The sequence below is a fragment of the Pongo pygmaeus genome, chromosome 16 (genome assembly GCF_028885625.2).
Source record: "Pongo pygmaeus isolate AG05252 chromosome 16, NHGRI_mPonPyg2-v2.0_pri, whole genome shotgun sequence".
NCBI lineage: Eukaryota > Metazoa > Chordata > Mammalia > Primates > Hominidae > Pongo > Pongo pygmaeus.
The window spans coordinates 94,750,153-94,764,845 of NC_072389.2; the positions used below are offsets into that span (position 1 = coordinate 94,750,153).

The 14,693-nt window shown below is 43.3% G+C and overlaps 1 protein-coding gene and 1 non-coding gene across 9 annotated transcripts in view; both read left to right on the plus strand.

The window, feature by feature from the left end:
* The window catches only part of ABHD2 (abhydrolase domain containing 2, acylglycerol lipase), a 115,599-nt gene that overhangs the window by 22,409 nt on the left and 78,497 nt on the right, over window positions 1–14,693 (plus strand). For 7 of the 8 annotated variants that reach the window (XM_054450342.1, XM_054450348.1, XM_054450345.2 and 4 more), the window contains 2 exons: window positions 4,277–4,376; window positions 6,857–7,056. In XM_054450342.1, the coding sequence (XP_054306317.1) occupies window positions 6,863–7,056 (194 nt within the window). In that variant the 5' untranslated portion in view covers window positions 4,277–4,376; window positions 6,857–6,862. The remainder of the gene's footprint in view (window positions 1–4,276; window positions 4,377–6,856; window positions 7,057–14,693) is intronic. The other variant, XM_054450349.1, reaches the window with a different exon arrangement.
* LOC129014773 (U7 small nuclear RNA) lies at window positions 11,348–11,409 on the plus strand. The gene has a single exon (XR_008494309.1). It is a non-coding gene; the product is annotated as a U7 small nuclear RNA (small nuclear RNA).

Here is a 14,693-nt window from a genome sequence, read left to right on the forward strand (position 1 = left end):
CTTTTCCCTATCTAGGCTGCTGATGTTCATTTTAACTGGATTTCACCTGCCTGGAAAGTGGGGAGGGCCACACAAAATAATACAATGGAATCGGAGTTTGCTGTATCTAGAACAAGTTCAGAATATTAATATTTAGTGACAAGTCAGACTTGGGAAAAAAGAATACCATGAAACAAAATGCAGCAAGATAAAGTGAATGTGAAAATTTTTCTTCTAAAATTACTTATCTCATTTAATACCTATGTATATGCACTGTACATGCACACACTTATACTTACACGTGCTTCTACATTTTATACAGTTGTTCCTGTATATCCTTGGGGAAATAGTTCCAGGTCCCCTGCAGATACCAAACCCACAGATGATCAAGTCTGATATAAAATGGCATAGTATTTGCATATAACCTATGCATATCCTCCTATATACATTAAATCATCTCTAGATTACTTATAATACCTATTACAAAGTAAATGATGTAAATAATTTAAATACTGTATTGCTTTTATTTAAATTTTTTTTCTTTTTATGTTATCTTTTCTCTTACTTTTTTTTTTTTTTTTTTTTTAAGACGGACTCTCACTCTGTCACCCAGGGTGGAGTGTGGTGGTGGCACCCTACGCCTCTCAGGTTCAAGCAATTCTCCTGCCTCAGCCTGGGATTACAGGCATGTGCCACCATACCTGGCTATTTTTTTTTGTATTTTTGGTAGAGATGGGATCTCCCCATATTGGCCAGGCTCATCTCGAACTCCTGGTCTCAAGTGATCCACCCGCCTCGGCCTCCCAAAGTGCTAGGATTACAGGCGTGAGCCACCGCACCTGACCTTATTGTTGCCTTTTTTTTCCAAAAATTTTCATCTGTGGTTGGTTGAATCTGCAGTTAACGAGGAGCAACTGTACTTCATTCACTAAGGCTGGGTTCTAGATCTAGCTGCTCCGTTAGGCCTTCCTTGCTTAATTTTTTTTTCCTGGACTGATTTTTATCTAAGCTTCTAAAGTACAGATAGCCTTAACATAAATTTCTTTTCTCCCTGGTTAAAATGAGAATTTACTTAACTGCCAACCTTCACCAGAAGGTTTTCCACCAGAAATACCAGCTAGGTGCACAGGAGGTAGTCAGGTACTTAATTAAGCCTGCTGAAACTCCAGGGAGTATCCCCAGGGACATGCAGAACTGACCTGTTCCTCAGGACTTCAAGTTGAAACCTTGGATGGAGGCTGTGTTGTTGGACCACAATAATTATAAATCTCTCATAGAATTGCCTTCCCTGAATTGAATTGAATTTTAAAACCTTGGCATTTTTCGAGGGTTGAGGAAATTAATTCTCTACTGCATTTGCTATTTAAAAAAAGTTGTGGGAGGACATTGTCTGTCACATCACTCAAGGTCCCCTTACATAAAGTCCCACATTTTTTAAAAAAATAATTCTGTGCCAGATAAGCCCTGTTTCCACTGAGTATCTCTTATGCCACTGGGCATAAGAGCACAATGCATGTTAGCTCTCTTTCCATTTTGGGAACCATAGGTCTGACTGGGTTTCCCTTTTCCCCCTGACAGTCAGAAAGCTCAGATAAATTAATTAAAGCATAATCACATGCATTAAAGCTTTATCACGTACATAATTGTTGGGTATGTTGACATATTTTCCTTTCCAGTGTTTTAAAATTTCTCCTTAGATTTTCTTAGTTGCTATTTTAAAGCTTTGTTCTAATAATAAAAATGTTTGTAGTCATTATGAATTTTGGGAAATAGAAAAAAAAGTCGCCACTACTCTTATAACCCAGTGATTTTAGCATTCACAAAGATTTGAATCTATAGTTCTCCTTTTATATCTTTAGAAATTGCCAAGTAAAACAGTCTAGAAGTCATAGTGGCTTCAACTGTTCATTCTCTCATGTAAAAGAAGTCCTGAGATAGGCAGTCTAGATCTGATATGGTGGCTCCATTAAGTTGTCAGGAATTCAGATTTCTGTCTCTCTGCCCTGCTGTCATCTTAATGGGGCTCCTAGAGAGACCTCAAGGTCACTTCATGGCCCAAGAGGGCTGTTAGAGTCGCAGCCATGTTTTCTGCATTCCAGGGATGCAAGAAGGGAAAAGGGCAGACAAAGGGTGAACTCCCTGCCCTCTAAGGAGCTCTCCCAAAAATTAGATCTGCCCCTCCAGAGCTGACCAGAATTTAGTTACATGGACTCACCTAGCTAAGGGAAGCCGGGGTATGTAGTTTTTTTCGGCTGGACACACTTCCCAGGTTTCTGCTACTAAGGATGAAGGGGACACTTACTATCAGAAAGCAGTCAGCAGTCTTACACATTTCCATATCTTTCCCTATGCATATAGATTCAGTAAGGGTGTTTTCTTGAAGCTGTCTCAAATAGTTTGTGGAAAGAGTTAAGGTATAAATAAACCTCAACGAAAATATCAATAAATAAAAGGCACTACATCCTGTTACCTATCAGCTTTGCCACTCTGCCTTTCCATCATTTTTTCTAGGAATTTTTTATTTATATATATATTGATTGTATATTTTTCAAATATTCAGTCAACACAGACCTTTTCAGGGCTAGAAGGGACCTTAGATGCTTTTCTCCAAAGGTTGCATATTCAGATGCTTATGGGGACCATTCAGGTACCGTAAATTATTAAAGCGGGCCAGGGGTCAGTGTTGAGGACCCCACTAATGGGGAGTGGTGACGACTGTGGCCACCTGGAGAGAGCTTGCTGGGTCTGAAGGGGGCAGCCCTGCTCAGCTCTGTCCGTTGTTGCCGTGTGAGAATGCTGGCCCTGTGTTGCCAAATCTTCTGATTTTATTTCCAAGAGAAACCAGAAATCTAGATTTCTATCTGAAATCTCCTGGTGTTAATAATATGGCAGTGAATAAATTAATTTTTTTAAATGCCAGCTGAATGCAACACTGCCCCATGGGCTGCCAGTTTAGGATCTTTGATCTGGTCCATGCCCTGTTTTTCATTTGGCAGCCAAGCCTGTGGGGTCAGGTGGCCTGTGATGTGGCTGAAGACTTTGCTCTTCCGGCCTTACCTCACCACAGCCTGGTCCTGTATGACTAATTTGTCTCAGGATAGGGACAGATAATAATTGGAAGTTGGGCAAGACTGTTCTGAAGGTTGATTGATTCTTTCCTTCAACGGGCTTTGATTTTCTTCTGAGGTCATTTTGGTGTGATAGAATCAGGAAAAAAAAATTGGGCTTCAATCCCAGCTCTGCTGTTTACAGCTGTCTGACTCAGGGCAAGCCTCTGGTGTCTCGTGTGTGTCTCCTGCACCATCCATTTCCTTGCTTGCCTCTCTTTCTTTCTCTACTTACCTGCCTTCAAGTAGCACAGCATGGTGATTAAGAGGAGGATCTCTTGGGCCAGATATGAATGCTGGCTTTTCTACCTACCAGCTGTATGACACTGGGCAAGTAACTTAAACTTTCTATGTCTCAGTTACCTTGTCTATAAAATGGGGTAATAATAGCATCTACCTCATAGGGTACGGGAAGGATTAAATGAGCTACCATATGTCAAGTTTGAAGAACAGAGCTTAGCACGTAGATAGTGCTGCATAAACACTGGCTGTTTCCCCCATGTTCTCTCTTTTGCTTCTGCTGCTTTGGAAGCCATAGATCTTTTAGCAGCTTCTTGCAGTAGGCTCAGCTCAGGTCCCCCATCTGACAGCAAGCACTTTTAGCTTCTGGCGCTTCTCAGCAGCCAGCCTCTGGCCACAGTCTGAACTGGGACCCTACAAGCAATGCAATCTCCTACCCATTGTTTTTGGCCCTGTTCTGTTTCTGGTACTTTGTTTTTGAGCCCATCTGTGCCCTATTACTTTTCTCAGCTCATTTTTTTTTCTGTCCCTGCTGTATGTTTGGAAGAGAACAAATAAGTTGACTGGCTGTGCTGTCTTGATCTCAAGCCTTGCTAAGTTATTTCATTGGTCACACAGAGATGTTACCTGTCCTGTTAGGCATTTCTGGAGATTATGTTGTGAGATAAAGGTTCAAAGCAATGTGAATTGGCTTTAGCCAGAATTAGGAACACAGCAGAAAACTTGTCCTAGAAACCAGAGAGAGCCTGTCAGTCTTGGTGGATTCACAAAGCCCTCCCGCAGCAGGCTTGTTAAAAAGGCCAAACATTCAAGAGTGTGGCATACCTGTTAATTAACGAAATTGTCTTTTCCCTAAAGACTTTAAATGCAGAGGAACTTAGACTGTGCTTACGTTTCAATTAAATTGCTTCTTTTTCATTCTTTAAAACATTACCATCCAATCTTTTTAGCTTTTAGGTTAGTTTGAATAAGAGATCTGACCTGACCGGCCCAACTGTACAACTCTTCAAGGAAAATTCGTATTTGCAGTGGGAAGAATAAGTAACATTGGTATGTATTGCTGAGACTCTTATTTTTGTTTCTCCTCCCCTTATGTTAGGAAGCAGTACGTAGAAGTGAGAAGGGAAGGACTTACTTGTTTAATTCAACAAGTCCACCCCAAACCAACAAGGAAACTGGTGGAAACTACTTGCTGTATTACCCTGTTCTGTTCCCAACAAAGGTGATGAGGAAGAATTTCTAGTTCAGTTCCGTGTTACCAGCATATAGTCAGAGAATTTCTGGTGGATTTTAGTTTTGGTCCTCTACTAGAATGTGGAGACTTAAAAGCCTATATTAACAAGCTGCATCATCTTGGACATTTGTTTAGCCTTTGTTTGGCATCCGTGGCAGGGTTTGGACAAGGTGAGGAATGGTAGCCACAGATTAAACCTACTGGGCATCTTAGTGCAGTGCTATGTACTTTTTTAGGCCACAGACCCTTTTTAGAGAATCTGATTAAAGCTGCAAACCCTCTGCCCAGAAAACTGCTCATGTGCCCAAACTTTCACATGATTTCAGGGAGTTCTTAGACCGTAGGATCCCGTAGGGAACACACAGACCCCAAGTTAAGGATCCTTGTTTTAGGGGTTTACAGATAGCTTTCAGGGGATGTGACCCCAGGAGTGAGGAGAAGTGTCACCAGAAGTTAAGTCTTTTTTTTTTTTTTTTGAGACGGAGTTTCACTCTTGTCCCCAGGCTGGAGTGCAGTGGTGTGATCTTGGCTCACTGCAACTATGCTTTCTGGGTTCAAGTGATCCTCCTGCCTCAGACTCCCAAGTAGCTGGGATTACAGACATGTGCCACCACACCCGGCTAATTTTTGTATTTTTGGTAGAGACAGGATTTCACCATGTTGGCCAGGGCTGGTCTCGAACTCCTGAGTTCAGGTGATCCACCCACTTTGGCCTCCCAAAGTGCACAATTACAGGCATGAGCCATGGTGCCCAGCCCAGAAGTTAAGTTTTAAGAAAACTGTCTTCTCACAGAAGTTCAGTGTAGCTGAGTTTATATTCATGGTCTAGCCTTGATTTGAAATTGTATCAGGTAAGTTTTTAAAAATCCTTGTCTTGCCCTGATGGTGGAAGACTAGTTACGGAGCTGTGATCTTTTATTTCCATTCATTACTGAATTGGGAATCCCTGCCAGAGATTTTCTGCCAAAGTGACCTCGAGTTTAGAAAAGGGTTTCTGAGTCCTCTCTGGACTTGCTGTAGGTCTTAGGAAAGTTCGGTCGGTTATACCCCCAAACACAGTTGGTGGAGATTGTTTTGTTCTGCCTATCCTGTCTCTACCACTGGCTACCAGAGCTCTCGTGATGACTGTTGTTAGCAGAGGCTACTTGAAACCATTCCAGGGGAAGCTGTTGCCATAGCTACCTTGGCTATGAGAGTTACCGTTTTCTCTTTTTTGTTAGCTTGTGGTTTCCCTGATTTTTAAGGTAACAGCTGATGTTCTGTTTTTCTGCCGAGCAGCAAGGAAAATACTGGATTTTTGTTGCTGTTGCTTTTGTCGTTGCTTATGTTTGATTTTATATGTTTGGAGGTATATGTGTATGTGTGTGTGTGTGTGTGTGTGTGTGTGTGTGTGTGTGTGTGTTGTATATAAGGTAAAGTTATTTCAAAAGAGAAATATTGGGAGAGCTTGGGAAAGGCCAGATAAGCATATACATTTTCTGTAGTCCAATTTTAGATTTTGACCTAGTGGTCAATTTGGTTTACTTTTAACCTAATTTTGGACTAATGGCTACAGTCAGATAGCCTCCGCAGGGGGAAAAAAACAAAACAAAACAAAACAAAACAAAAAAAACTAGCCAAGCTCTATTTCACTCCTGAAACCCTTAGGAGCCAGGATCGCTGCGACCTGGGCTGAGTCTGACCCAGACTCCAGCACTGGGGAGCCTGTGGGGAGCAGATGGCTGAGTCAGGCTGAGGTTGCTTTATCTCAGCCTGCTCTGCAAATAAAGGGGTGAGGCCAGCAGGCAGTACAACCACACCTGGTGGCACCAACAGCCCTTTCCGGGTGTAAACACAACCTTTAACACACACCTGGGGCACCAGGTGCAGGTTAAGTCTACAGAGAGGAAAAAAAAAAAACAAAAGGATGACCTGTTAACAGAAATCAAAGTGCTACCCCTAGTCCTGCAGCCACCTCTTTGACTGATCTTACTTTTCCCCCTCTGATAGAGGACACTATTCTTAGCATTTTTCAATTTTCTGATTTGCTCATCTTAGAAATGCTTGTGAGATTATAAAAAGAAAACACAGTACCCAGTTTATCCATGCTCAGACTGTTTGTGATTTGCATTATGGCCAGTTGATTAGTAGCTGTAAGATGCTGGTGGTGTCTGCCTTGCAGGAGCCTGTGGAAACATCTGAATTGTGGCACACCATCACTGGCAGTATCTCTTAGCCCACCATGCGTCTATAGGGTGGTGGACACCACCCGTCCTCACTGTGCTTGTAAACTTAGACCTGTGCCTCTGCTCCCCAGATCAAGATGAATGCCATGCTGGAGACCCCCGAACTCCCAGCCGTGTTTGATGGAGTGAAGCTGGCTGCAGTGGCTGCTGTGCTGTACGTGATCGTCCGGAGTTTGAATCTGAAGAGCCCCACAGCCCCACCTGACCTCTACTTCCAGGACTCGGGGCTCTCACGCTTTCTGCTCAAGTCCTGTCCTCTTCTGACCAAAGAGTGAGTAGACCTCGTGCCCTCTGTATGCTCAGCCACTGATGCATTTGGCTTTGTGTGATGTTCAAAGAAGAATCTTCTCCCATCGTGTCCTTAAGGCATCAATGGGATGTGGCGTCACTGGTGTTAAAATAGCCACAGTCTGATTGCAGTCTAGTGTTTGAATCCTGGAGGGTAGGAGAGAATCAGATCTCTGTTGCCTGAAACATTCCTTCCTCCACAGTGTGATGTCATTATCCATGACAGGGACTTTGCAGAAAATAGTAGTCATTTTTAGGCAGATATGGAAAAGTTGGACAATATTCTAGTCCTTTAACAAATGCTTTGTTGCCAGTTCTAGGATGGAGAAACTATCCTCACCCAAAATAATTAATAAGCAAAAAAGCACAGGTCCATTAGTTGAGTACTCTCCATCTGCCTTGTTGAAAAATGTACCAAGCATTAGCTAAGAGAATGTACTTAAAGAGAGTGCTTTGTCTGAGTGAACCAGGTTTCCCTATAGAAGCCCAGATCTGTATTTTTTTTTTTAGATAGAGTCTTGCTTAGTCACCCAGGCTGGAGTACAGTGGTGTGATCTTGACTCACTGCAACCTCCACCTCCTGGGTTCAAGCGATTCTGGTGTCTCAGCCTCTGGAGTAGCTGGAATTACAGGTGTAATCCACCACACCTGGCTAATTTTTGTATTTTTAGTAGAGATGGGGTTTCGCCATGTTGGCCAGGCTGGTCTTGAACTCCTGACCTCAAGTGATCTGCCCGCCTCGGCCTCCCAAAGTGCTGGGATTACAAGCATGAGCCACTGCACCTTCCTCCAGATCTGTATTTTGGAGGCAGCAGGGGCAGGCTCTGCTTCTGATAGAGGAAACTGTAGTTGTAAAATGAAGGGAATCTGCACTCTGTGTCACACATACTGTTTTCAAGAGATGCAGTGTTCACTTTTTCCCTATAGATGTCTTCTGAATGACTGTGTCTTCCTCCAGGGCTCAGGCCAAGCCTCATGCACAGTGGGTCTGAATTCCTCACTCCTTTTGTCATGCTGCTTCACTCGCTTTGTGCTTCTTCAAGCTTACTCCATTCTGCCTGTGCCTTCTCAGACTGCAGCTGCTCAGAGAGATGTCTTCCTCAAGCGTGTCCGTTCAGCACATGACTAATGCAGTTGCTAAGACCCAATGGTGGTAGAAGCTCTTCCCTGCATCCTGATACCACCTCTCATCCCCTCTTTTGGCTGTTGGGGACACTGGGTGAATGATTCTCTTCTAAGAGCAGACAAATGGGCAACAAACATCTGAGAGTTTGGGCCCCTGCTTTGTGTAGTTGTCTAGTTAATTTTCACACACTGGTGGCCAAGGGTGAACAGCTACCATTATGGGCTTTAGGTGTTTTGGGTGTTCGTGTGTGGTATTCTTACGCAGTTTTCTCATAGTTGTGACAGTGATGTCATGACCCCAAGTCAAGAGAGATATTGCATAATAGTGGTGGACACTGTAAATGTCATCATATTGAATTTGGAACTGCCCCTGCTGAGGGGACTTTTTATTACGGTAGCCTCCACAGCCAGGCACAAGAGCAAGGACATGGTGTTCTTATATGCAGTGTTTGCAGTTAAAAATTAGCTCTGTAAAGGGTGTGCATGGTATATGTTTTGAAAATCATCCAGTATTTGTCATAGTCGTATTTCGAATGTTTCTTTTTTTTCTTTCTTTTTTTTTTTTTTTGAGACAGAATCTCACTCTGTCACCCGGACTGGAGTGCAGTAGCATGATCTCAGCTCACTGTAACCTCTGCTTCCCGGGTTCAAGCGATTCTCCTACCTTAGCCTCCCCAGTAGCTTGGGACTACATGCCACCACGCCCAGCTAATTTTTGTATTTTTTGGTAGAGATGGGGTTTCACCATGTTGGCCAGGCTGGTCTTGAACTCCTGACCTCAGGTAATCTGCCTGCGTCAAAAGTGCTGGGATTACAAGCATGAGCCACGGCGCTTGGCCTGAATTTTTTTTAATACTTAATTTAGATCAATAACTTAGACTGGCTGCTGAAATTTGCACTTACTTTCAGTTTACAGTTTGGGTAGGACTGCTAGACCCAGTTCTTTTGTCATCTCATTTTTAGAGAGCTCTCGAAAACCAAAGTATTTAAAACCCTGCAAGTTTCTGTGCAGATGAGTGCAAATTTCCACCCAGCATTGGTTCCTGAGTAATTAGAGGGAAGAAGCCATGCAAAGCTGCTATTGCCCAGGCTCCAGAAAAACATCATGTAAGGTTTGATTCCATACTAATTGTTCAAAGTGTAAAAGAAAGCTGATTGTGGCAGTTTTTACCTCTTTTTCTTTTTTTTCCTTTTAAAAATAATCCAGAGACATTAAGCCCAACAGTTTCTCTTTGCTTTTTTCCCTCTCTAGCACATTTTCTTGATGAGTCTAAGGTGTGACCTCTACTGAAATGGCTCCCACCCACCTCCTCTTATGGAAGTGCATCCCCAGCCCCATCTCCTTGGACCTCGTGGCTGTGTTTAGAAAATTAGCATCAGCCTGAGCCAGGGGCATCAGCATGGAGCCCCCTGGTCATTGGCTGATTGCCACCCTCTCTCCTGGTGAAGCCTGAACTAGGGAGGGGTGGAGGTCAGCCTAGGTTAAAGGCAAACCTGATGATTGATTATGACTTAGCTGTGGTTTGAAGGTGTATGTGAAGGGACAAATTCTCCAGAACCAATTTCCTTCCAAAGCCTCTCCTTTCGATGATAGGACCAGCCCTCTTACAGCATGTTGGGGCATTACTTAAGCGGCTAAATTCTAAACACCTGAGCAATCTGACTTGAACATGACAAATGACTAAAGGGCAAAAGGATTCACTTTATTGTCCCTCCATCCTTCAACTCACCTCTTATTTCTGATTTAGATTCTAATTTTAGGAATCACTGTATCCTATGTTCATGTCTCATATCACCAAAATGTTTTCACATTACCACTCTCTTTTGTCTGCGTTACTACTGCATTTGAAATTTGTTGAGTACCTTTCATAGACATCATGCCATTCAGTCTTACCAACCTTAAGGTTGGATTCATTTTTCCTTTCATTTTAGGGATGAGGAAACTGGGAGTAGCAGAGAGGGAAACTGAACCCAAACTGGAGTGTGACACCATGTTGGCTGCCTTCCTATCGCTGGGGAAGTGAACAGGGACTTTTCTTGGGTACAAGTGAGAGAATTGAGGCAGAGGCCAGCCCCTGATGATGACAGTCCCTGGGTGACCTTTGATTCCCATCTGACCCTCTTTCTGTTTCTGTCACTCCACTGGAAGCTACTGTCCCCCATAGTCTTTTTCTGTGTCACATGACTGTAACAACCTCCCATGTGTTGGAAGCTAAGGGCAGGAAACACATCTGTTATGAGGGAAAGTGCTTCTCCTGGGAGTTTGAAGATTTTTTTTCCTACAAGGAAGCCTGTCTGCAGCCTTCACAAGCACTCGCCTAGGCTGGAAAGTTCTGTTAACTGATTTACAACAAACTGTGAATATTATTCAGTAATCCTGACCGTGGGTAGCTGGTTATGATGACATGTGCGGAATCAGGACATGTCTTCTTACTGTTCTGGTATAGAAAAAAAGTCGATGAAAGGTGAACATCGAAAGCATGCTCAAGGATCAGGGATTACTATTTTCCCCTCTCAGCATTAAAGTCAATTCGAAAATCTGTTTTAAGATGATTTACCCAAAGATACATTATAAATTAAGCTTTTAATGTCTGGAGGAAAACTTTGCTTCAGTGGGATGTTATGTCTCTTGTTCACTTAGAAACAGATCAATATTTACCTAGTGATTCATTTTTTTGTTCTCATGAAGTGTTTACTTTTAGTGAAACAAGCAGACGCCCAGTTCGGAATTATGACAAAAATCTAGATAGTCATACAAATCTTTTTTTCTGAATAAAAACTTTAATGCATATTCATTTTTTTAAATGGAAAAGGTAGAGCACACAAAAATTATCTATAAATGTTATAGCTCTTTTTTTTTTTCTTTTTTGAGACAGAGTCTCACTCTGTCGCCTAGGCTGGAGTACGGTGGCGCGATCTCGGATCTCGGTTCACTGCAACCTCTGCCTCCCAGGTTCAAGCGATTCTCCTACCTCAGCCTCCTGAGTAGCTGGGATTACAGGCGCTGCCACCACACCCAGCTAATTTTTGTATTTTCAGTAGTGACGGGGTTTCACCCTGTTGGTCAGGCTGGTCTTGAACTCTTGACCTCGTGATCCGCCCACCTCGGCCTTCCAAAGTGCTGCGATTACAGGCATGAGCCACCGCACCGGCCCTATAGCTCTTTTGGAATTTGTCTAACAGGTTTTTCAGTTTTTACCAGAAAACCTCCCACGTGAAAAAAAAAAATTATAATTCTACTGAGAGATAACGCACTATTAATATGAGGTCGATCATCCCTGTGATTTTCCTTCTGCTTATACTTGCCCCCACAAAATCACAGTGATAGATATTGTTTGGTAACCTGCTTTCACCAAACCATGATGAACGTTGTCATGAACATTCACCCATGCTGCTACCTATCTACTCACATTTGATTTTTTTATAGCTTCAGAATTCTGTCATTCATCCAAATTTCCTGATGGCTGCTGGCAACAGTTGGGTAGAGAAAGAGCTTTGAATTGAAATTTGAACTAGGATGCAAACCTAGGTCTTCTACCTCTCAACTGGCCACAGAACCCTGGACAAAATGATAGCCCCTCTGGTCCTTGGTTTCCTTCTGTGTAAAATGAAATAGGTATGTCTCCCATGGTGCCCTTCAGCACGGACATCTTCTGATTCTGGTACCCTTGCTTCGTTAGCAAACATCAGAGTGGTCTTTTTAGGGGAAGGACCCTGGGAGAGGGTCCCTGACTGCAGCGTACAGAGACTGTTTTTCTTGTGTGTTTGTCTTCTTCTAACTATTCCCAGCCCCCGTACTCCTGGACAGGCTGGCGCTGTCTCCCTTTTGCTTTTTTTTTTTTTTTTTAAGTAATTTTTAAAGCTATGATTTACATACAGTAAAATATACAAATCTTAAGTATATAGCTCAGGGGCTTTTGTGTATGTATGCAGCTGTGTAACTACCAGTCCCTTGGGTGTTTACAAAAGTGTACTATGACCTCTCTGCCTCTGACCCACCGATCTGTCATAATACTACTCGAGTTGGCTTCCTCAAGCAGGCCAGCAGCCGCGGCATGAACCTACCTGTCCAGCCTCATTACTCACAGCATTCTCTCATTGCCTGTGAAGTACCTGACCTTTGGGCTGTTGTTTCCCCACTATCCCAGATCCCCTCTTTTTTCTCAGCACCAAAATGCCTCTTATCCTATAAGAAAACTTAAATAGCATCAATTCTGCTTTTAAGAGACAGAGTCTCACTCTGTTGCCCAGGCTGGAGTGCAGTAGTACAATCATAACTCACTGTAACCTCAAACTCCTGAGCTCAAGCTATCCTCCTGCCTCAGTCTCCCAAGTAGCTGGGACTACAGGTGTGCACCACCACACCCAGCTAATTTTTAAAAATTTTTTATAGAGACAGAGCCTCATTATGTTGCCCAGTCTGGTCTCAAACTCCTGGCCTTAAGCCATCCTTCCACCGTGGCCTCCCAAAGCGCTGGGATTTCAGGGGTGAGCCCCTGTGCCCTGCCTTAAATAGCATCAATTCTGAGATACTATTTTCTAACTTGCCGCCCTACTCCTCTTTAGCCAGAATGAGCCCTTCTTCCATCTTCCTACCGTGTTTCCCCAACATATAACTTCTGTGTCCGTTTAAAATGTTCCATCTTGTTTTATGAGAATTTGTGTCTCTTTTCTTTATCACTGGAATATATACCCCAAATCAAGAGCCGCATACTTGGGGAGACAGAACAGGATTCCCTGTGGTTCCAAATCTCAAGTACAATGCCATTCTGTATCTTGTTTTCCATAAACAGGTGTAAGTGAACGATGTTCTCATTTTGGGAGATGCCATGTGTGCCTGCCCAGGACAAACAAACTGCACTGTATCCGGCTTGTTCAGTGGCGCTTCAGGGAATCAGGTGTACCTTCAGCTCTGACACAGCTTTGTTGATCTGGGAAGGCTCTACCTTGTTTCTGGAAGAAGATGGATTGTTTATGGTCTTAAATTAAGGCAGGACAACCCCAGGCATATACATAATGGCAGTTCACAGCCTCCACCCTTCCCTCTGGGCCTGGCTGAAGTTTTCATCACCAGGTCCCGGGTGGAAAGCAGACAGGCAGCAGGTGCCCTGTCTCTGGAAGCCTGCTATTAAAATGTACATACTCCCCTGTGGGAAGCCAGGCTGCTGCTTTTTCACTCATTAGCAAGCTTGCCAGTATGGGCTGTCTTATAGCTAAAGATGAAGGCATTTAGGAGGAGTGTGATGGAGGGCTTGGCTAATAGGCCTAAAAACAGAGAGTTGAGTTGTCCTCACTGGATCCAAGAGACATCTAGAAGCCCCTGCAGAGTCCAGAGAAGGGAGGCAGTATGATGAAAACCACAGCCACATGTGTGTGGGTACTTTCTTCCCCAGAGATGCAAAGGTAATCGCTTTCTTCTGCAACCAGCTGCCACCTGTATTAAAAAGAACTGGACATTATTGTTCTCGGTGGATTTGAGAGACACCTGAAACTTAGGGGAGAGGGGCATACCCACTAACACCAAGCCAAAAATAACAGTTGGCTCTCCTATGCCATGGTGCCCTCTCTGGCCGTGTCTGCCTGGAAGCTGCTTCAGGTAGTCATAAAAGAACGGGAGCAGCCCTGTGGCCCTTCCATAGACCACCATGGATTCATCTCCTGTGGTTTTCCCTTTTTCTCTTCACTCACCGGAGTACAAGCTCCAAACGAGCATCCAGTTTGGAATGCTGTTCTCATCATAATGTGTTCAAACCTTTAGTTTCCTGCCGATTAGTCATCCGTCAGTCTTGGTTAATGAGCATTTGAGGATCTACTTCTCTGAGACTCATCGTGGGGAGGCATTTTTAAAAGATCAGTTTTTCAAGCTTTTTAATTACGGAAATTTTCTAGAGGCACTTTTAAAAAATCAGTTTCCTCACAAATGTGCTTCCTAGTTATTTCTCTTTTTTTCTCTTTTTCTTTTTTTTGTTTTTTTTGTTTTTTTTTTTTTTTGAGACAGTGTCTCACTCTATTACCCAGGTTGGAGTACAATGGCACAATCATGGCTCATTGCAGCCTTAACCTGCTGGGCTCAAGAGATCCTCCCATCTCAGCCTCACAAGTGTCTGGAACCAAAGGTCAACACCACCATGGCTGGCTAATTTTTAAAAATATATTTGTAAAGACAGGGTCTCACCTGTGTCACCATGTTGTACAAGCTGGTCTCAAACCCCTGGGCTAGCGATCCTCCAGCCTCAGCCTCCCAAAGTGCTGGGGTTACAGGTGTAAGCCACCACACCCAGCCCCTAATTATTTCTAATAAAGCAGAGCAAATCTACTTTTGATTTTTCTCTCGAACAGTACCAACTCCCTCTCTATTGCTGTTGTACATACTTCTTAACAGTAAATATCCATTTTTCTTTTATCTGCCCCAAATAAGAGCTCAGTTCTGTGTGTACAAACACTATATTTGTCATAGATGTGCAAAATATGCTATTTTTGTCCTAGTGTACCAAG